Source organism: Ptiloglossa arizonensis, chromosome 9 (assembly GCF_051014685.1).
Source record: "Ptiloglossa arizonensis isolate GNS036 chromosome 9, iyPtiAriz1_principal, whole genome shotgun sequence".
NCBI lineage: Eukaryota > Metazoa > Arthropoda > Insecta > Hymenoptera > Colletidae > Ptiloglossa > Ptiloglossa arizonensis.
Genome location: NC_135056.1, coordinates 11,015,305 through 11,037,628, shown reverse-complemented (window position 1 = coordinate 11,037,628; position 22,324 = coordinate 11,015,305). Strand labels below are relative to the sequence as shown.

The 22,324-nt window shown below is 45.0% G+C and overlaps 2 protein-coding genes across 5 annotated transcripts in view; one reads left to right on the top strand and one right to left on the bottom strand.

Annotated features, from left to right (window-relative positions):
• The window catches only part of Rbp6 (RNA-binding protein 6), a 1,213,208-nt gene that overhangs the window by 897,112 nt on the left and 293,772 nt on the right, over positions 1–22,324 (bottom strand). The window lies entirely within an intron of this gene.
• On the top strand, positions 360–21,406 carry LOC143151415 (uncharacterized). The gene is made up of 3 exons (XM_076320514.1): positions 360–439; positions 649–865; positions 20,669–21,406. Exons 1-3 carry the CDS (start codon positions 360–362, stop codon positions 20,870–20,872), a joined length of 501 nt encoding a protein of 166 aa, XP_076176629.1. The 3' UTR covers positions 20,873–21,406.

Here is a 22,324-nt window from a genome sequence, read left to right as displayed (position 1 = left end):
GTACAAGTGAAAACTGGGAGACGCTTCTCGATACACGTTGGAAATGACACCTGCTACGAGATTCTTCGAGGGAAATTCTCTCCGGAGCGGACGAGTTATTCTCCCGTGCTCGTTCCACGAGGCGATATCCAGGGTCCCTGCGGAGGATCTCGATATTCGAAAGCAGAATCGATCGCTTCATCGACCGATAAAATTTGCCCCCGTCGCCCGGTGCTAACGTATGTACATGCATAATTCATCCGGCCGCGTCTCGGCGTCGTTCGCGGCAAACGAACCTTATCCGTTCCGCGACGCTGTGTAAAATACGCGCGGCAGGGACAGCGTGTCCAAACAGGACGCGGTCATAAACGACATCGAAGATGTTTACGGGACGACACCGTGGACGACGCCTCGCGCCGAGAATAGCCCGGTCCGCTTCTAATTCCGGCAACGAAACGCGGTACGCGCGCGCGTACGTCTCTCGAGCGCCGCGCGATTTCGTTATTGTTCCGTTGCTCGTTCGTGCAACAATTTAACGGCGACGAAATATCGGACCGTGACCGCGACGCGCTCGTAAACGACTCCGTGGAATATTTACAGTGCGAGAATCGTCTCCCGAGGGGGAGCGTGTAAACGAGCGAAGCGAGTCGCGTGGTCGACGTAAAACAGGGGAACGCTCACCGAAAAGAAAACAGACGGGGTTGGACTGTGTAATAAGTATATTGTCGAGCAGCTAAACAGCGAATGTATAGTCGCTTTTAATTATGAAACACGCGTCGACTCCGTAGGAGGCCCAGAACGCTACGACGAGATAATATTACGAGAGACCGGTGGACGTTTGATATACGACTGTCCTTGGGAACATTTTGCAACGCTCCTGAAATCTGTGAGTTTTTGATCGTGAATAGGTTGCAGACTGTTTTGTTACGTTGTAGAATTTTTTCGACCGACTTAGACGCTCGACAGTTTCGTAGAGATCGAAGAGTGTGCTCGTCGTCTTTCGTGTAATCGTCAATTTATTATCGTAAATTAGACACTAATCTGGGTCGTGTCCAGATCGAACGTTTCTAAGTATTTTCATCCACGCAACTTTCACCATGGGTTAAGGTAGGCCTCGGTTATCGGGCACAGATCGCCCACCTGATCGAGAGTTTAATTTTCGACGTAGCAGCACACCCACGCCGAGGTGACAAACTTTCATCGGTTACGATACGACGCGCTCGGTCGGACCACGTCTCTCGAAATAAACGTAACAACGATTAAGCCGCGATTAAATCTCCGCTCGACTCTGCGCCGTTAACTCGCCGCGGAGATAGCGGTCTCCTCGGAATTTCATATTCTACTGTGCGGGAACACGCTACAGAATTTTCGACGGCTTTACCCGAACCCGAGACAACGCTTGGGCTTACTTCGGTTCGAACGATCAACGAATCGTTCAAATTTCTTCGCAAACGACACTTGAACAGACGTTACTCGAATAATGTCCACATTTGCTCGATACCGTCATCGAGTTCCTCGAAAGTACCGAGGTTCGCGTCCGTAGTGTCCTTGATTCCGAATTGTAACGCGAAATCTCTCCTTGGCGCCCACAACCTCTTCGATCGCTAACCGTAACACGAAATCTCTCCTTGGCGCCTGTGAACTTGTTCATCGCGAATCGTAACACGAAATCTCCCCACGGCGCACCACCTCGACGATAAGTACTCGACTCGTAATAGTCGAGCCTCTCGTCGTTAGTCCGGTCACAAAGTAAGGGCTACGGGAAACCCTGTCAAATGTTTTCCCTCGAGTCGTTTCTCTTGGCCAGTGTCTAGTACAATTCCATCAACGATGTGACCCAGAATTCCCATTGGGCGAGTCTCCTTCGATCGTTGCACACGGCATCGCGTAACCGCCGATTGTCGCGTGGAAGTTGAAAAACCGCACACCGGATGCGTTTCCACCGCCGGTACCCACGGATTTAGGTTTTTCGCTATCGTTCACGATTAGAGCGAAGCCAACGCGGTTGAAAACTCGATTCGTTTCACGCGTGACTCTATATTTCGATGCGATTACCGCTCCTGGTTCCCGTGGAGTTCGCAAAACCGATTGTTTAGCAAACAGAACTTCGTTCGCGAACAAGCGACATTTATTTAACCGTGACAAGGAAACGCAAAACAATTTCGAACGGGATGCGATTGCCGTGATAACTCGTGCGCGCGGTAAACAGTACGAGTGTTTGATTATCCACGGATTGTATTCGCGTAGTATTTCGACGTATTCGAACGCGTCACGGTCGAACTTTCGGAGTATTCTAGTGCGCTGTAATTGGGCTTTCAGCGTATTCAAATGGGTCGTATTTGCATTCTCGAGGCACTCAAACGCGCTATGGTTGAACTCTCGAGCTGTTCGAATGCGCCATGATTGAATTCTGGAAGTATTCAAATGTGTCACGGTCGAACTCTCGAGGTATTCAAATGCGTCATGGTCGAACTCTCGAGGTATTCAAATGCGCCATGGTCGAGCTCTCGTGGTATTCTAATATGCTGTTATTGAATCCTTGGCGTATTCAATCGTGACGTGGTTGAACTCTCGAGGTATTCAAATGCATCATGATTGAACTTTCGAGCTATTCAAATGCGTCATGGTTGAACTCTCGAGCTGTTCAAATGCGTCATGGTTGAACTCTCGAGCTGTTCAAATGTGCCATGGTTGAATTCTGGAGATATTCAAATGTGTCACGGTCGAACTCTCGAGATATTCAAATGCGTCATGGTTGAACTCTCGAGGTATTCAAATGCGTCATGGTTGAAGTCTCAAGGTATTCAAATGCGCCATGGTCCAGCTCTCGTGGTATTCTAATACGCTGTAATTGAACCCTTGGCGTATTCAAACGTGACATGGTTGAACTCTCGAGATATTCAAATGCGTCATGGTCGAACTCTCGAGGTATTCAAATGCGCCATAGTCGAGCACAAATGGTATTCTAATGCGCTGTAATTGAACCCTTGGCGTATTCAATCGTAACATGGTTGAACTCTCGAAGTATTTAAACGTGCCATAGTCGAACTCAGCATATTCAAACGTACTGTAGTTGAACTCTCAGAGTATTCTAATACACCGTAATTGAATGATCAAAGTACTTTAATCTATACTAGTTGAACTCTCGGAGTATTTCAGTATACCGTAATTTTTCAAGGTATTTCTACAAAGTCGTTCGAAAAGACATTTCGTTTTTTTTTTCGGTGACAATGAAACACGATTTTTTCAGAGTGTATAAACATTTTATTAAGTTACATATTACTCTCTTTGGAAAACAAAATGACTTTCCGAAGAACCCAATATATTTTTCCATTAAACACGATTCGTTTCGATCGAATTCAAACTCTCTTTCATCATCGAGTATGAGTTCTGCGCCCTAGCCCCACGAGTACCGGAGCTTTCGGCTATAGGCGAGTATATACAGCTTATAACTTCACCGATCGGAGATCACGAACTATAGAAGTATCCACTCCCTAATATCCACCACTCTCGGGGGGTTTGACTCGGAATCGCTAATCTTCTTGTCGTGTACGAATCATCGAGGACGGGTACGGAGAACCCTTGACTTTGGTCTCCAGCAGTTGCAAGGTCGTTGGGTCACATTTCCTCGGGGCGGTTTTCTCGTCATGTATCGCGTACGAAACTGCAATCTACGAAAGGACGTTACAGAGGAAGTCCTTTGTTCAAGGAAAGCGTTCTGACGAACACCACAATTTGTCGGGACGTTGCCATAATTATTTCACCGCGTATAGGCCTACATTGGCGGTCCTAAAATGTTGCAAAGGTAGAGAAAATCGAGGAAAAGGAAGGGAGAGCCTTGAATGACGTTTAAAGTACGATTAAACTTCTATACAGACTGATCCTTTCGCCAGTGGACTCAAGAATAGTGCCCAAAGCGATAATCTTGTTGTTGGTTAGCAGACGTTTCGAATGGTTCTGGGTTTGCGAATGGAGCAGCAGTCCCGCTGCAGTGGTAGTCGTCGATGACGCAACAGACACATCGAGCACTTGGTCTCTAGAGTATTTAGACAGCACTGTGTCTTCGAGCGACGAGAAAATCGCTATTCTCGTAGCCTTAACGTTCGACGTTGTTATTGTGACCTTAACGTTCGATGTTGACGATCGTCACCGTTTCGCGTACCGCGTGGAATACATCGAATCACGTACGATCGATTCCTCAAATTTCCCGCGTTCAACGAATAAACAATCCTCCCTGGGTCTCGATTGAACTTCTTCGAAACAGATATAGACGAATTCCGAGCTCGAGGATCTCGAAAGGGACACTCCTTCGCTCATTGTAAACCCAACCACGCGTTCGCAAATAGGCTCGTGCAAGACATCGATCCACTTCGATTCGTAATTTTCGTTACGACTACGTTTCGTAAGAAGATCTAAACACCGTGATTATCAACCTGGCTTAATCGACTCCGCGAGTACCAAGCTGCTCACCCTTGCAACCGGTTCCCCGTAAACGACGCCTCGAACGACTCGGTTTCCCCCATCCCTCGTGCCCACCCTTTTCGCGTGGAAAGACGCTCGTCGCGGGGGAAGGGGGGAAAAAAAGCCTCGAACACGAGCTGGACGAGGCGGGGGAACAGGAAAGGAAGGTTTCCCAAGGACGATTCCCCACGCTTGAAAACGGAGAGCGTTCTCCTCGTCCGCCATCTCGTTCCATCCACCATCTTCTCTCTGGCGCGTATCTCCGCGATACGATGAAAAAGGCGCGGAGACGATAGGAGGTAGGGGTTTCGGGGGGGAGAGACGGGATAGAACGTCGAGGCGAGGAGGGGAGGGGGAGGGGGGATTTGGAGAACGACTCCTGCCTTCGAAAACGGGGGCTGAATGCTTTTCATCCTACGGCACGCTCTCTCTACACCGTGCCGAAAGTACCACTGGACCCGGGCCAGGTCCGCCCACTTGTCCGTTCGAATTCGGGATTATTTGGGACGCGTTCCATCGTAGGCGTGCACCCGCGATCTCCATCCGACGCCGATGCTCGCACACAAATACGCCCGCGACCACCACCACCACCACCACCACCACCAACGCCACCGCTGCTACCCTTCGCCGCCCCCATGGCCGACCGGAGAAGAAGAAGGGAGTGGGAGCGCGTCGCGGGCAAAAAGGAACGGGACTGCAGCCGCTTACTTCCGAATTCTCCGGATATTTTCGCGCACGTCGAGCGCCGAATGATTTAAGGGTTCGCAGGACCACGGAGGAGGAGGAGGGTTTGCGCGACGGCCAGCCTGGACTTGGAAATCGCGTTGCTCCTCGAGAGCGGGAAAAATTGTTTTTGCCACCGCGAGGCCAGCAGAGATACGTTTTGCAAACCCGTTGCCCGTGGTGGTCCCTCGTCTCGCCTACCAGCTCCCCCACTCCGTTCGTTTTTCATGGAGTGGGGGTATCTCGTTTCGCTTAGTGGAACCGTAATTTATGGCGGGGCGAAAAACTATTCGTTTAACGCGTTCGCGGCGAGATCGCGGATCGGATTCAGCGTTAAAGAGAGAGTGAGAGAGGGAGTGAGAGACATAGAGAGGGAGAGAGTGTGTGTGTTTGAGAGAGAGAGACCCACGGGTCGCTTTTACGGCCACGTTTTTGCGCGCGCGTTTCTGCGGCAAGATTGATCGGCTCGGCGGATTATGTTCGACGCGACTGCAAGAAACGTTGAGGGAACGTCGAACGCGAAGAGTTACGCCTCCCGTTGATTAATGGGGAATTACCAGTTTCGGAATTATACACAGTTCTCGGTGATTAGGCGATTAGGTGAACTGTGGCCCCGTCCAACGGCGATTCTCCGTGGTTTTTTTACGCGGTGCACCGTGGGACATTTTCCGAGCAGTTTGAAACGCGGAGACGATCGTTCGGTGATTTTTAATGGAAATTCTAACGCGATTCGATTTTTTCCGTGTAGAGAATTATTTGAGTAAATAATTGACCGATGTTTTTTTTTCGTACGACCCGTTAACTGTGAAAATTGTACAGTTCGAAGGTGTATTTCTGTATCTTCGTTTCGGGGTATAGAAAGTTTCCGATCTGAAATGTTAACGAGTATTGGTAAATAGATTGTTACTCGTCGTGTGTTTGAAGAATACGAACACTAATCGAAGAATAGTATAGTTTCAATGATGAAAAATGAGACTACGTCGCTTTCGTATCGAATTTTACATATGTGAACCCCCACACCCCCGTATTTGTATACATTTGTGCGTTTCACACGAATCAATGGGGGATATTTTTATTTAATCTTTATATTCGGCCAACCGTTCGATAATTGTATCGATGTCGAATGTATCCGCGTTTCTCTGTTTATCGTTGTCATCGTTGCCGAGGTTTCCGAAACGATCGCGGGGCACGGGTAATCGTTTACTTAATTCGTTAATTAATTAGTAAAACGTGCCGGGAACGTTAATTCCAGTTATTTTGAAATTCTGGAGCACGGAACTGAAGCGTTGTTTACTCCTCCTCGGTTCCGAAAGCTTTATTTTTGACGCGCACGACGTTCCGTGAATTCAGCTTGTAATTAAAACACGATATCAGTCAAGGGCACCGCTGAGCTCGGATTGTACACGTTAGAATAACGGTTTTTAGATTTCAACGTTGGGTATTATCGTGTTTAATTTATGTATAATCGCTGTCGGAACGAGCACACAGCCTTTCAACCGAGCTTTTCCGCCACGTATCGCGTATTCTCCCCGGTTTGCTCTTCGATGCTTTCAAGATATTACACGTCAGTTTCCCCCACTTTTAATCTCGGATTTATATTAGACTACCATCGTTCGAACGGCCTTGTGTTTCGAACCCTCTTTTGGACACGCTTTCCCCCGGTTCTCGATGGGTTCCAAAGCCGCGTTCATAACCGCGACCCTCGTGCTTTTCGAGAAATCCGTAAACACTTCGCGTCTCGTATTTTCAAATCCTTGCCTCGATACGTTTTGACGAGGGACGAAGGCTCGGGAACTCGTGTTCGAAGCGCGGGGATCTTGCGAATTTAAACACGAACGAGAATGTTACAATGCATTCGACCGTGACGTTTCATCGCGATGGATTCGAAACCAGTTGCACTAAAATTAGAAACGATCGATTGAATTGGTTACGATATTTTCCACAATATCGCGAAAAGAAACTTGGAGAAACAACAGAGTTTAAACGATTTGAAAACCTCCAGAGTATTTCAATTCTTTAACCAGCAAACGAGAAGAGGATTTTATAGAAGTTTACAGATTCTTCGGCACTATGGTACAGATATACATTTCACATTTCAATCGTCGTGTGTTTTACACCATACGAAAGGAAATTCGAGCTACTTAAATTTCCCCTACCGAGTAACATACTTCGTTCATCAATTTCCGAAAATTCTTCAGAGCATTTCAATTCTTAATCGACGAAAGAAAAGGGGATTCCTTAAAATAGTATACATTCTTCACAGCGATGTAAATATACCTCTCAAATTTTAATCGCCGCGTATTTTACACCATACGAAAGGAAATTCAATCTACTTAAATGTTCCCTACCGAGTACCATACTTCGTCCATTAATTCTCAAAAATTAGATCGACTCGAGTGGAGTCGGCCTCGTTGTTGGACCATCGGTTTCGTTTCACCGTCCACGGTAGCGAACCGTGTTATTATCGATCCAGCCGCAACAGCTCGATAAAATAAAGCGAAAGTTACGAATTTGCCACTACGGGTACGGTTGCAGCCAACGACCGCGAGGAAACGGGCGATTACTTAGCGCGAAGCCCGAACATCTGCATTCCCGGAACACGGATCGATCGGTCAACAACGATCGCTCAAACGGCGGGAATGCGCGGCGAGGAGGGCTCTACGATCTCTGTCTCTCTTTATCTCTCTCTCTCTGAAAATAATCACCGTTCTGTCCGCGTGCGCGCAAAAAGGCAGCGCGCGAAGCGGGAACAGTAGCGAGCTGAATAACGGCTTCGGAGGAAACCGCTTTAAAGCGGCTGTCAGCGCGGAAAATGACTAATGCCCCTTTTCCGAGGCGGCACGTCGCTTAGAATAACACCGTGGAACGTAAGTCGTTCCGAGGTCGTGAAACCGTGTACGCGTGTACGTGTTACGTATACACACTCGCGTACACGTAGGTGAAACTTCGTGCCACGAGGTTCCGAGCGGCTCGAGATTCGTCGAGGATTTTCCTCTCGGCGCCTCTTCTTTCTCGATGGGTAGTCGATGTATAATACCCCGCGGACGTCTCAAACCGCGCGGATGACGTTAACGTATCGCGATAGGGGGGACGCGTTGCCGATTCATCCTGAACGATAACTACGCGCCGAAAGATAACCTTCCACGGTGAGCCAGCGAATGCGTGCCGCGATCGATCAACGAATAACGTCGTCGCAGCCGGTCGAAACCCACCGCGGTAAATCTTCCCTGATTGGACGCATTTGGAATCGCTTAAAATACACGGTAAAATCAGCTCCGCGACAGGATACGACCACTCTGAACACGTCGCTCGTAACGCCCCCGCTCTCCGGATACTTCGATACCTTTTTTTCCGCTCTCGCTGGCCCCGAGCTTTCTTTAGATGCGCTCGAAAGTTTCCGGACACTCGACGCGAAACGGTATCGAACAGTCTTTACAGCAGCTGTAACTTCCGGAGAAATAATCGTACGATCATTTACACGGGGTCGTTTCAAATATCTGACCCTCTATTTTTTATTCTTACGTATCGAACTTCTCTGAAAATTCTTGTACGATAAGAAGCGATTGGAAGAACAAAGATAGTTTCAAAATTGAAACATTTCATAACGCTTCGAAAGGTACTTGGAAAACATTCGTACGCGACTAAGATTTTGGTCTACGAGCGAAAAGACGAAATGTAATTTTCGACAGATAAATGCATCTTCGGTTTTGTCCCTTCCCAAGTTTTAAATTTAATTGCATTTTTGTAAAGACACGATCAATTGTCACTGTAAATTGCGTGCAATTTCGCGCTCCTTGTGCATCGTTGGCGCAAGATCAATCGAGCGTGTGACACGTGTCGAATATTACATCCCACGAAGGTACTTGCTCTTTCGAGCTGGATTTGACACGAAACCCAGGGTGTGGCGAACAGACGTGTTTCACGGAATGGATCAACATTCTCGGCCTGGTAAGGAAGGGGAGTGATTTCTCACGTAAAATCGAATCGAAAACGCGCGATGAAATTTTTTCACACGTACCTTTATTTTCGAGATAAATGACCGAAATATTCGTGGAGCGAGCGCACGATACTCCGATCGACGCGTCTGTCCATTACTCACTGTTTCTACTTGTGTCGGTGTTTGAGAACATGCTATTGTCCATTTTCCACCGAATTTGCCATCCGCTGGATACTTAGACCCAGTTGAAACGGATAATTCTGCACCAACATCAATTATTCCGAACTTCGACGCGAGTGGAATCGGCGAGCAACGGTCAGACACGTCCGCAGCCGTACTCGTATCGATTGTTTTCAATATCGAAGCATCGAAGGACGAAATTTTGTTCCATATTTCCCACTTACTACTTCGTTATTATCTCATTCGCACTTCTCTTTCATTTAAAATACTCGAACGATGACAAAACGATAAATATTCAGATACATAAAAACACCACATACGTAAAACAAGACGAAAGCAAGAAGTTTAACTATATTTCAAACTCTACGAGTATTCCAAAATCAACACTCCAGTGTGACAAATATCGCAGCACGGCTCGCCAAAAAAAATGTTTAAATTCTAATCGGGCGAGGATTCTCGTCGCGAGTCAAAGACGAAGGTCTTTGACGCATCAAAGGGTTCTTTGGCGTTAATTCGACTTGAAAATGTTTAACCACGGGTCTCTTTCTTGCTCTTGAGTATCTCTCGTTCAATTCTCGACGATACACGCCGGCGGTGAAAAGTAAGCCGTTAATTGCGCGAAAACGGCGTTAACGAACAGCAGCTGCTTATCTCGAGCGATTCGGTTCGTAGCAACGAACGTCTCCTCTAGCAGCAGTGGCGAAAACTGAGAGACACGTAATCAAATGATCGCCGCTTCGTGCGGTCGAGTGCGGTTCCACGGATGGCTTAATCGCATTAAACGCCGGCTTAATACGCGCGTTCGCTTTATGCCGGGCACAGGCAAACGCGCGATACGGATTTCGACGTCAAAACTGCTCTGCTAATTTCCGCCGTGATTAAAGTCCCGCGGCCTCGGGATCGACCTTGAATCACGCGTCGACGAATACAGTTAAGGATCGACATTGCATTCGAGAGGTCACGACACCTTGACGAACGACCAAACGGAGGGTATTTTTTTTTGCAAATTTCTTGAGCCGAAACTGTACTCTTGATCGAGGTGAATTTTTTATGGTAACGTGTGAATATCTTCGAAGGGAAATCTGTAAGCGTAGGTACCGTGAGTCGTAAGTAAAATGGAGTTGTTTTAATTTGTAACGTTCGGGGTATCTTAGTGTCGGTGATTTGAATTTTTTGAATAGAGACTGCAGGTTCGAGATGAATCTTTTAGGAGAACTGTAACGTAGATTGATCTTTGAAAGGAAATTTGTAATTGTAGGTATCGTGAATTGTAAGTAAAACGGCGTGGTTTTAATTTCTAGCGTTTGGGGTACCTTAGTGTCGGTGATTTGAATTTTTTGAATAGAGACTGTAGGTTCGAGATGAATCTTTTAGGAGAATTGTAACGTAGATTGATCTTTGAAAGAAACAGTGAAAGTTGTAGACCGATTTTACGTTGATTTGTCAAAAGAAAATCATACGTCACACGATAGAGTGTAACTAAGAACATCGTCGTAGAGTTTCATCGAAATCGTTGAAAGACTATTCCAGATTTCGCAAAAGGCGCGTTTCGAGCTGTTCGTTCAAATTAATCTCGCGCCAAAAAGTTTCGTTTTCGGAAGAAGCGTTTAGGAAAAAAAAAGAGAACGTCGAAGAGAATAGTCCCGTCGCGAAAACGATGAGCGTACATCTGCTGCAAAAATTCCACCCGGTAGGACTACGGTAAACATTTTTAATTAAAACGTTAATCCTGGTGGAAAGTTCGGGGTTCCCCTTTGTATTTACTTGTATCCTTTCCACCGGTGACCGAATATCCGCGGGATCGGTGCACGAAGCGAAATGAAAAAAAATGTATTAACCGCGCGTGAATGCGAATTTTTACACGTGTCGCTTATCTCTGATAAAACGCGAACGCGTCTTTCGCTCGTTAATATCGCGCGTGATTTTGTTTTTTCTTTTCTCTTCTTTTTCTTTTCATTCTCGGTGCATCACGCGCACGCCCACAAAATCCGCGAAACTTCGAGCGAAACATCAAAGGCAACGACGAACGAAACAGTAAACGTCCGTAGAAACCGACGTTCGGAAATTTACGAGGTTCGGTCCGGCAATAAATTCTCGGGTACAAGCGATTCTGGAACACCGGATAGAGAATTTGTTCGCGGGGCTGCAACGCGCGCGGATCGCAGTCTATTAAAACATCCACTTCGAAATCCGCTTAAATCGATCTGCCGAAAGTTAGTCGGAAGTTTCGAGCGTCGGCTTAAGGCGATCTATTGAAACTCGGTTAAAATTTCGCGCAACGACTTGCTTCGAATGCGCTCGGTGCTTGGTCTGAAAATAAACCGCCGGTTCGGAGTTTCTTACGCTTCGACGTCACCGTGTGACACGTTTTTCTTTAACCCGTTTTGCGAGTATTAGCTCCGTGACGCTCTGATTCTTGGCTACAACACCTCCTCCGTACGCTCGACGAAATGACGTCAATTTAAATTTTTAATCTTCGTCCAGATAGTCGTCCATTTCGAAAGTTCGCCAGACCGATTCTCGCGTCACAACCTAGACAAAAGACTCGCAAATTTCTATTATCGTTCGTAACGGCCGATTGTTAAAAATAGGAACTTTTCTCGAACTTCGTTACGTTCGTACGAAACGTTCTCGACCACGGTGTCGGAGTCTGCTCGGTACAGTTACGCGCGAAAGAAGCTCAAAGAATTTTAGATATAGTATTTCTTACAAGAAGTAAGAAATTGTTATTCCAAGTATATGTAGAATCTTTTATGGAATAAAACGTTACGAAACTTGGAGAAGACTTTTCATTTCTTGATCGCTAGAAAATGTGTCGACAATTGGACAAAATTTTATGTAAACGTCCCAAATGATAAAAACAATTCATAAATAACACTCTTTCTCCCCTTTAAGGCGACATTCGTTCTTAAATTCTCTCCGAACAAGAATCGCCAAAAAATGTATCGATAATTAATACACTTACCCCATGAAATATTTTTTCTTTTACGTACCGTGCAATAGAAAGAACCATTTAAAAAGCCGGTACAGTGTCTCGAATCACCGTGTATGAAACGGAGCGATTGCTCGACCACGTGTCGCCAATTTTACACCGTTTACACGATGTAAAATGTTTGTTTCGAACATTCCGCGCGACGAAAATAATTTCCGTAGAGGGTATTTTTCGCCTCTGGAAGGCGGTGGTTCCCCCCGAGCGGTCGTTTATTAAATAGAGCAGGAAACGCGGGCCGGTAGAGGTTTTCGCGCGATGTTCGAAGCTGGTCGGTGCAGGCTCTGTCACGAGGCCTCGCGCCCCTTGGTAATAGCACGCGAAACGAGCGAGTTTATGCGCCATAAATTCAAGCAGTCTTCGTTACCCTGGCCAGTGCGTGGCCGAACGAGGCACCGCGAACACGCGGCTTCGATCGCGCGTCTACCCCCGCGTGGAAGGGGCTCTCGCAACTTTGCAAGCTGCAACGACGAGGGAAATTCACGGGGTGACGTAAAAAATGCGTAAAAGGTGGTCGTTTCGCTCCGATCGGGGCGAAGTTCCACGTGGCACGATTAGGTGGACGCGACGAACGCCACGATAAGAAACGAGAGAGAACGTTGTAGGCGATCGAGGATCGATGTCGCGCGAATCGACGAAATAGGTTGCGCCTCGTTGACAGATCGATTGGCAACGATTGCAGATTAACCCACGGCGACCTGTACAAATGCCACGAGCGATTCGGTGCGCTTGTCGCGAACAAACGTACGACCAATATTCGGTGGTAGACTTCTAGCAAGACGTATAGTTGTTTGCATGGTGACGGTACCGTTGGAAGAAGAAGAAGAAGAAGAAGAAGAAGAGAACCGTCCCGTGGGACACCTACGGTGGCGAGTGGAACGGTTCTCGACGTCACCGGAAGTAACATCGGTCAATAGAGGAACAGGTCACGACTCTGAGCAATAAAACCTGTATACAGTTTTCTCTGGCTCTCCCAACAGTATACTACGGGGATTACGTGAGATGCAATATTATGCTGATGAACTCTGTGTTACTGTGGGAGAATTAATACAGAGTGTGTTAAAGTAAATGGAATTCTTTCATTCGTTGAACGGTATACGGTACACACTATCGAGACTTGGGTGTACTTTATTTGCGAACGATAGCGTGAGAAGTCCTCTTGTGAATACGAAAAGGACTTGTCGATTTGTATTTAAAGTAGAACCGATTGTTTTATACTTAATTTCTCGTCTGCAATTTAACACGGAAGTAACATAGAAGATCGATAGAAGAGAAGATCACGATTCCGAGAGATAGAACCTGTGCATTCAGTTTTCTCCAGATTCCAACGATGTGTCACGGAACGACGTGAGATGGAATCTTATGCTAACGAACTTCACGGAAAAATTGATAAAGAGTATATAAAAACTAATAGAATTCTTCAATTCGTTCGACGATGGTACACAGTACACCTAACCGAAGCGAGTTCGATGAGAACGCCTCTCTCGTTAACGTCTGCACGAGAGTGTCCGGATAGGCGACGAAAGAAACCAACCAACCTCGATGGAAACTCGTCCGAGGTATAAGCGTAAATCAATGGCTGGTAAATCATCGATAATACAATCGTAACGCGCGATTAAAGATGCATAACTTTCTATTAGCGGGGCTGGCCAGCGAAGAAAAAAAAAGTTTCACCGGCGAACGACTTTATACAGCCGGAACCGAGTAGCTCTCCGATCGGAGTAACCCGCGGGAGGATGAACCGAACCGCCTCTAAAGTTACGCAGTCGACTCCTTATGCGGCCGGTAATTAGAGTTACGGGTTCCTTTTTATAGGTATCGGTTCTTAAATGGAGCTGCCAATTAGAGGATACCCGCTCGGGACGTAATACACTGCGGCGAATCTCCCGTGTCCTCGATGGAATCGTCGTCGATGAATCGATCACGTGTTGGCAAAAAACCGAGAATCGCCGCTTGGAAAGATACCCGAGCAACGTTAATCGTGTCCAAGTGTGAATTTCACGGGAACGAAACGGCCAATCCCTCTCCAATTAGGCAAACGTTCGCGGTTGATTACCTTCTCCGGAGCTCCGAGCATAATGTGTCAAGCTTATCGTATTCCCGACAGTTCGGTTATATCGATCGTAAAGGCTTCGTCGAAGATTCCATCGAGCAATCGACGACTCGATTAGCGTGCAATTAACGTCCGCCCAATGCCGTGAACGATGAAACGCGACCTCTTCGATTATGGAGTCGGGGAGGAGGACAAAAATGCTCGAAAGTCTATTTCAGATCACGGGGAACCAGGGACAGAAAAAAAAAACAAACAAACGCGACGGAGAAAGGGAAACTGCATTCCGAACGAACAAATGAATAACAATCCGGCGACCGGAAGGGGCGGAACGAGCGACAAGCCCTCGTTTCCGAGTTCCGGGCGCATTACGGGTAATTAGATCGAGTCCCGTTTGTTCGTGCCTCCCTTTTTCTTTCATTCCACGAACCAGCCGCTTCAAAACGATTCGTTCCCGATCGCGTTTGCGCGGAGCGGACGCTCAGCCACGATCGCGCAGAAACCTGCAAATTCGTTCGTTGGACGAGAATCGAAAGTATCCTTTTCGATTTACGAGTGTCGCACGAACAATCGGAGACGGTCGAAACTTTGCAGTTACATTTCATTCTTACTAATACCATTTACATCAACAAAGAATAATAGAAACCTTAAACAACGATAAAAAAAATGGTAAAACAAAGTTCTTTCGTTTCACGTTGGAAAATTGATAAGAATCGAATATAGAAGATTCAGACTAACTCGATTAGTTTCCTTATTTGCGAACGATAGCGTGACAAGTCCTCTCGCGAATACGAAAAGGACACATCGATTTGTATTTAAAGTACAACCGATTGTTTTAAATTAAATTTCTTGTCCGCAAAAATATTTAATTTCTTTGTCGTTTCTGCATCGTTTCACAGACAATGGAACTTAGTCGCAATTTTTCTAGTTTCGTTATTTGTAATACAATTTTTCGCGCATTTGTCTCTACACCATTTTGTATAAGTACGTCGCTTCTTCCCGTTAAATTAGCGACAAAACATTTATTCCCCCCATCGTTCTCTCATTTCTTTGGAAGCAATTAAATTTATTCGCAATTTTTATCGTTTCGTTGTTCGTAATTAATTTCGTCGCGCATTCTTCGCAACGTTTTCACGGAATTTTAGTGCTTTTTCCGTTTGCTGGTAAAGTAACGGTAGAATGTTTATTTTACATTATATATCCCGTTATATATATATATATATATATATATATATATATAAACGTGTATATATATATATATAATATATATATATATATATATATAAAAATTGTATATATATATATATATATATACATATTTATTTATTTATTTATTTCTCACCGCGTTCAATGTATTCCGATTGGAAGAAGGATCTATCATCGTTGTACTCAAGACCGAGTGAATCAATGGCAAAGCCCCATTCGACGCGAGTAAAATTTTGATCGCGGCGTTCAATATTTAAACAATCGTAAATCGTCCCGTGCGCGCAACGAACGAAAGGCCGCGCCATTCGGGAACTTTTTCATTCACAAAATCGGTTCCACAACTGCAACCGGACGCCAACTTTTACGTAGAAGCGTAGATAACGCGGGCTGCAGCCGAGTTTCGAAATTCATATTTACCAATAACACCGCGCTCGCAGGTGTTCCGTGCTCGCGCGAGTAACGAACGAGCGAACGCAACAACATCAGGTGATTTCAATTTACGCGAGCCAGCCAACCGTCGAAGATCGTATCTACAACCCAAAAACTGCGTGGCCAACACTCGCGAATCGTATCGCGATCGAGAGCCCACGATGAATTTTCCCGATAATAATAATTGTAAACAAACTCGCGCGCGCCCCGCGTCGCATCGCGGTGATATTAAATATTCCACCGTACCAGTCCTCGATATATGCATTCAATATCATCGAAAATTATAATTAACTTCTGCTGTCCGCGATAACGCATTATACTTGCGGTCGGGAAGTGGCCGCGATCTAATTGGACGATACACGTTTCTTTATCTTTCCATCGAACGAGTCCCGTGATAAATAAAAATATTAACATCGAAACGAAAGATACGCGAGAACGAAGCAGTGAACGGAAACTTTGTTAATGGGAAAGTTGCAAAGATTGCGTTGAGTACTCGGTACGTGGATACTTGGTAAATTTTCGAATCGTTTTTTATCGCGCGAAAGCAGCAACTGTGAGCATCGATAGAGACAATTAAATGGGGAATTAATTAAAATGGGATATTGAGTATAATATTCAGTAACGTAAAGTTTGAATAAATCGTAGATAATTGTAACTGATAGGAATAATTTGTACTTTTGTACGAATTAATAGAAGTGAATTTGTTTAATTTAACGATTCCCATATTGAAACGAACCAAGAATTTAAACGAATAAATTCAAATTTTAGTATTAGAGAAAACGTGGTGTGAAATTTACAAAATTGATTTAGACAAATTATATTACTACATCGTAATATTAATCTTTTAAGTTAAAGAAGAACAGAACCTAGAAATTGTTCGATCCACGGTTCATATAGAAAGAAATTATAATCGAAATACGTATCGTTCCATATTGCAGGTATATCTTATTCTTACTAATATATAAATCTATTTATTACACCAAAGAATAATAGAAACCTTAAACAACCGTAAAAAAAAAAAAATAAAAACAAGCTCGACGCAACCGTGCACGAAATATTCTAAAATCGAGTCAATTCGAAAATCTTTCGAACGTTCCTCGATCGTTTCTGCGCGATGATTTGAATTCCAATCCCGAGAAGAACCATTGTCTTGGTTATTCTAAATTGCATCGCGCACTCTTACTTTTCAACGATTTCGTTGCACCGAGGAAGTCGAAAAGGACACGATCGAACGCGCTGCACCGAACCGGGAAATTTGCAACAAAAGCTACCGTTTTCGTTATTTCGCGTCGATACCATACCAGCCGTCCCCCGCGTGATCCAGAAGAGTCGTCGGGTGCGTTTTACAAGAGGTGGGTGCAACGGAAGGTTCGACAGCCGCGTGACAATTAATTTGCCGCAACACGCCATTAGAGACGCACGGCGAATAGCTTTCTGCTCCGCGATACACTCGCGTGCAACGCGTTCGTGCAAATTGCACGCGTAACCGGGGATAATGATTTGCGGTGGTTACACCGCGCGTACGCGACGCCGCGCGCGAAAAACCGGTCAGAAATTGTAAATTGCGATCAATCATCGTCGATAATTTCTGCCCGTTAATCATTTCGCGACTTCAAAGGGACGCGGGCAACGCGCGCGCGGCGAACCGCGCACGAAACGCGCCCAGACGCTCAAAAACCGTGTAAACGTTAACGTGATTTTAACGCGGCCCGTTTTAATTGCCCGGGGCACCAACCTGCCCCCCGTTCCCCGCACCACGCGATTTTCGCGCGATCGAAATTTAATTACGCGCCACGGTCGCGAGTTTCGACTTTTACTCGTCGAACGATCGTTCGACGATTCTGTTCCGAGTTATCGACGTGTTTTATTCTTTTTTTCTTCTTCTTTTTTCTCAACTTAAATTTACCCGATCGGTACAAAGCACCGAAGTCAGAGGACCGAGAAGAATGGAATTATAGATTCTTTTTTCTGTAACGCGAGAAAGAGTGATTTACGTAGAAAGAGTAACATCGAGATCGGTTTTTTGTTCAATCTACGTACAAGTACGAAGAATCGTAGAGTTTCTAAATTGAACGAGAACGTATCAAAGTTTACTTCTTTTTTTTAAGAAAATATATTTCAAATTGGTGGTACAACTCGAAATCGGGCGAATCTACGGGAAAGAGTAAACCGAAAATGTAAAGCGACAATTTTTCGTTCGGAAATAGAGTTCCGTATGAAAAAGTGTCAGTCTACATTTTCGATTTGTTATTTTTTCCTTTCGAGTTGTACCGTTTCGAAAACACCGCTGTATATTAAATCCCTCCGACATTGATCCTTCTTACCATCGCACTGTCTAAAAACGATAAAAGAATACCTCTCTCTCTCTCTCTCTCTCTCTCTTTCATCCTGATCGGTTTCTCGGTGTAGCAAAATCCCCCTCCGACTCGAAACCCAAAAATTGCATCGCGCGAAACGATCGTGTAAACGAACAACCAAAACAAATTTCGAATTACCAGCTGGTGTCTTTTCTCTCGCGATACGATCTTTCTAAACGAACCTAGCTCTTTAAAGTTTGATCGAAACGGACGAAAAATCGTAGAAACGAGTCGAACGGTTCCTCGAATGGTAAATCCGTTCGTTTGGTTCACGACTCGCGCGCGTTGCAACCGGGCAAACTCGATTCCAACGGCGAAGTGTGCTCCCGGTGTAATCCATACGGCGATACTAATGATGCCAGGTATCGACGATGAAAGGGTACGGGAGCACGTACAAAGCTGTGCGCGCATCGGCGTGACAAAGCGTGATTTGCGTACGGGGAACGAGAGGACGGCGATAAATGGGTTTCTGGTACGACAAGTATTACAACGTTTACACGAATCACGAGGCCGGCTAGGACCTCAACTGCGGTGCTGGTCTCAATTGATAGTCGGCGGAGGATAGGCCGATCGCTTTCCGTCACTACGTGTAAATCACGGAATCGCGTCGCGAATTCCGTTACGTGGCACGACGCGTATATCTCGATGATTTGTCCATCGGCTGTTTATCATCGGCAATCCAGCTGTACGTCACGAACGGTTAACGTGACAGCGGAACTTGACAAAATCCCACGCGCGACGATGTCAACCGCGCGGTAAACCCTTGTCCGTGAAACGATAGGGTTCACTTCGTGCCGCGGACACGATTTTTCATGGGATCCCGTTCAATGTTTCGCTCGTTCGAATCCACCTACTCCCCTCTCGTGGGTGAAATATTGATTTTTATTCCGTGGTCGTTTAGCAGCTTCGAATGTCCGGTTTAGATGCGCAAGATGCATTTTCCTTTTTATTCGTACGTATGTACAGGTTTTTCAAGCTTCTGAAATTGGAAACGTTACGGAACCTCGAAATGAACTATGGACGTGTACATCGACATTGTATCGTGTAACTTCAAAGCCGTTTTTCTCGAAACATTTTTCAAGCTCGTTGACACAGTACCTTCGGGAACCGATACACCGATTCACTCGAAATTGGATACACGTATAAAACGAATCTCCTTTCTTCGTTCGAACTGAATTTAAGTTGTTACTTCCTAGGGTTCTTTTTTGTCGTTCGAGGAAGCTATAAAATTTAGCGAAAAAATTGAATCTTTTGTATCGTTAGTTTCTGGCCGTATTTTTATGTATTTTAATTCGAATAACGGTCGTATTTACCAGGATAAGAATCTTTTTACTTTCATTTCAGTTATCGACCGAACGTGAATGTAAATTAGTTTTCCATTGTACGAACGAAATCAATTATGTACGCTTGAAAAAGTTCTCGTGGCTTGGCGATACTCGAACGAATGTACGTGCAAAGTTTGATATCGATAAGTTCGGTGGTCTCGTTGAAACGAAATATGGGATATCTATGCTAAGTAAACAGTCCAAAGACGATATTATTTTCGTGGTGTAGAGATTAATATTGTAATTACGATACTAAATTAAGCGAAGGTTCGCGTCTCGTTACGTACGGGTAAATATTTATCCGAAATGTGTCGTTCGGACGAAACTTAAAAGAATTTTACGTGGTACGTTTGAAAAGGTAAGTACTTTGCGTGTGGTACGTATCGCGTCCTACCTTGTTACGAATGCATAAAATTGCATGTAACGGCTTTACATGTATTGTAAAATATTGTGTTCTGATAACTTTAAGATAGCATAAATTTTAATGTTACAGCGAAACGAGAAATTTTATTCGATATATGGAAAGTTTGATAGCTCGATAAGTAAGTAAACTCGTAAAAGTATGTAGTCTTAACGAGTATCGTGTACAACGTTCTCCTCCGTCATTTTGTGCTCGTATTCGGAATAATGTGATTCGATTTAGAATAAAGATCGTATCAACGATAAAGGTACGAGCCCGAGTACGAAAAATCACGATTCGGGAATTTTGAAATAATTTACGTTCAACCCGTACTTGCAATAGCCGTTCTAAATATAAATAAAAATATCCGATCCGAAGTAACGTAACACGTGAGCAAAAATTGAAAAACAAACGCGATTTTAAACAATTTACGCGGCAGTGTTGACACGTACACGTTGACACGAATTGTACTATTCTGAAAATCTCTACGACAATCGACAGTGTTAAATATACATCTCTTGTGATTTCGTTCGTGGAAACTAATCTCGAGGTTTTCCTCTTACGCGAACTAAACCACATTTCGCTCCGTAAGTTTTCAATGTACCATCGATTAAATAAAAACTCGGTTATAGGTCCATAATTTTGCACATTTCTCTCGGAGCTCCGAGGGAAGAGAGAATCGTGTTATTGTTGAAAAACGTTTTCAATTGAATTGCGGCGGTTCGATGGAGAGCGCATCGGTAAAAGAAGGAAGTAGGACGATCGAGATTACAGATGCATTCGCAATAGAACCGGATAAATTGTGGCGTGAGATACGGGACACGAAACGCGGCTAGATCTGAGGAACCGCGGAACAAGACGGCATCGTGTCTAATAAGAGGACAGAGTGGATGCAATAAATGTTACGAGAGGAGTGGTCCGTTCTTCGTAGCCGAAAGTGATGGAGGGATAGTTCAAAGAGGCTGCTGCCTGAAAGCGTTTCTTCCACCTTTCCAACTACGTAACCGCGCCGCGGTGAAACATTCGTGTATTTATAGACAAGACACAGACCGGCTACCGAACTTGTGGTAGTGTATCATTGAGCCATTTGGAAGTCTTTGTTGACGTTCAAATATTAATAAACGAACGAAACCCGTCGATGCGCGTGTTGGAGGAAAGTGCATCGTTCTCGTTTTCTCAGAAAAGGGAAGAGTACGATTTAATAAAAATTTCTCAGCTGGTAAGTCACAATTTTGCGTAGTCGAGCACGATGAAGCTTTGGGGAGAGAAATAAATTACAATAGTGTGTTTTTTATATATTATACTTTACGTCTGCATCTTTTCGACCAAATCTGATTTTCAGAAATACTATCATCGAACATTCTCTGGTATCCGGATTTCTCAGCCGAGAAATATAGAATTTTGTGTATTCGAGTAGGATAAAGTTTTCGGGTAGAGTTACAATAATTCAATTTTTCGTGTATTGAATTACCTAGATATTTCGAATATAACCTAATTTTCAAGATTGTTAATGTTGTACATTCCCAGACCTTTGATTTTCCAGCTGGTAGATTCGAATGTTGCCCAACGAAGAGAGAAGAATAAATTACAACGCGATGACTCGTGTACGAAATCGGCTGGATCTTCTCGATCGGAACTTGATTTTCAGGAATGTGAAATTCGAACAGATCCCGATCACTGATTCACGGATCTTCCGGTGGGTCGGTGAATTCGATGAATAGCCAATGAAATCGACGATAACGACGTTGCGGATGATCGCAACGGTGGGACGCGATAAAACGCGGAGGGGTGTCGCGCGTTATAAAGACAAGCGCGGAGTACGATTTTATTATTGCAAACCAGAGGCGCGGGCGAGTTTTATTAAAGAATATGACACCGTGAATTTATGCGCCGTTCTCGGCGGCGGTATCGCGTATATCATCCAGACGGTGCACGTTAGAGATTTAAGAGGGCGAAAGCGATGGCGAGCGAGGCTGATTTCATCCTTTTACGGAGGCTGTACTGTAATCGAGGCGATCGCATCGAGGTAAGAGGATTGTTCGTCGAACGTTCTTTTTTTTTTAATGCACCTTCGCCTCGCAGCCGGGGGAATCGATGAAACGGAACGAAAGTCGATCGTTACCGATTCCGATCTATTTTTCACACATTACTGACACGGATTCAACGAAATGAAGAATTGGAACGCTCCGAATTAATCTTCTTACGTACGCGCTGCAACAAGTGTAACGTTATCGATCGATACGACTCCTTTTGTCTCTTTGACTATCACCGAAAGCAGATATGCTCGC

What these genes read in the sequence shown, in the direction of transcription:
- LOC143151415 (XM_076320514.1), top strand. Translation starts at nt 360, where the DNA reads ATGTTTACGGGACGACACCGTGGACGACGCCTCGCGCCGAGAATAGCC. An exon ending in AATTCCGGCAACGAAACGCG is followed by an intron (nt 440 to 648) that starts GTACGCGCGCGC and finishes GACGTAAAACAG; the next exon opens with GGGAACGCTCACCGAAAAGA. An exon ending in TTGCAACGCTCCTGAAATCT is followed by an intron (nt 866 to 20,668) that starts GTGAGTTTTTGA and finishes ACTCGGTTATAG; the next exon opens with GTCCATAATTTTGCACATTT.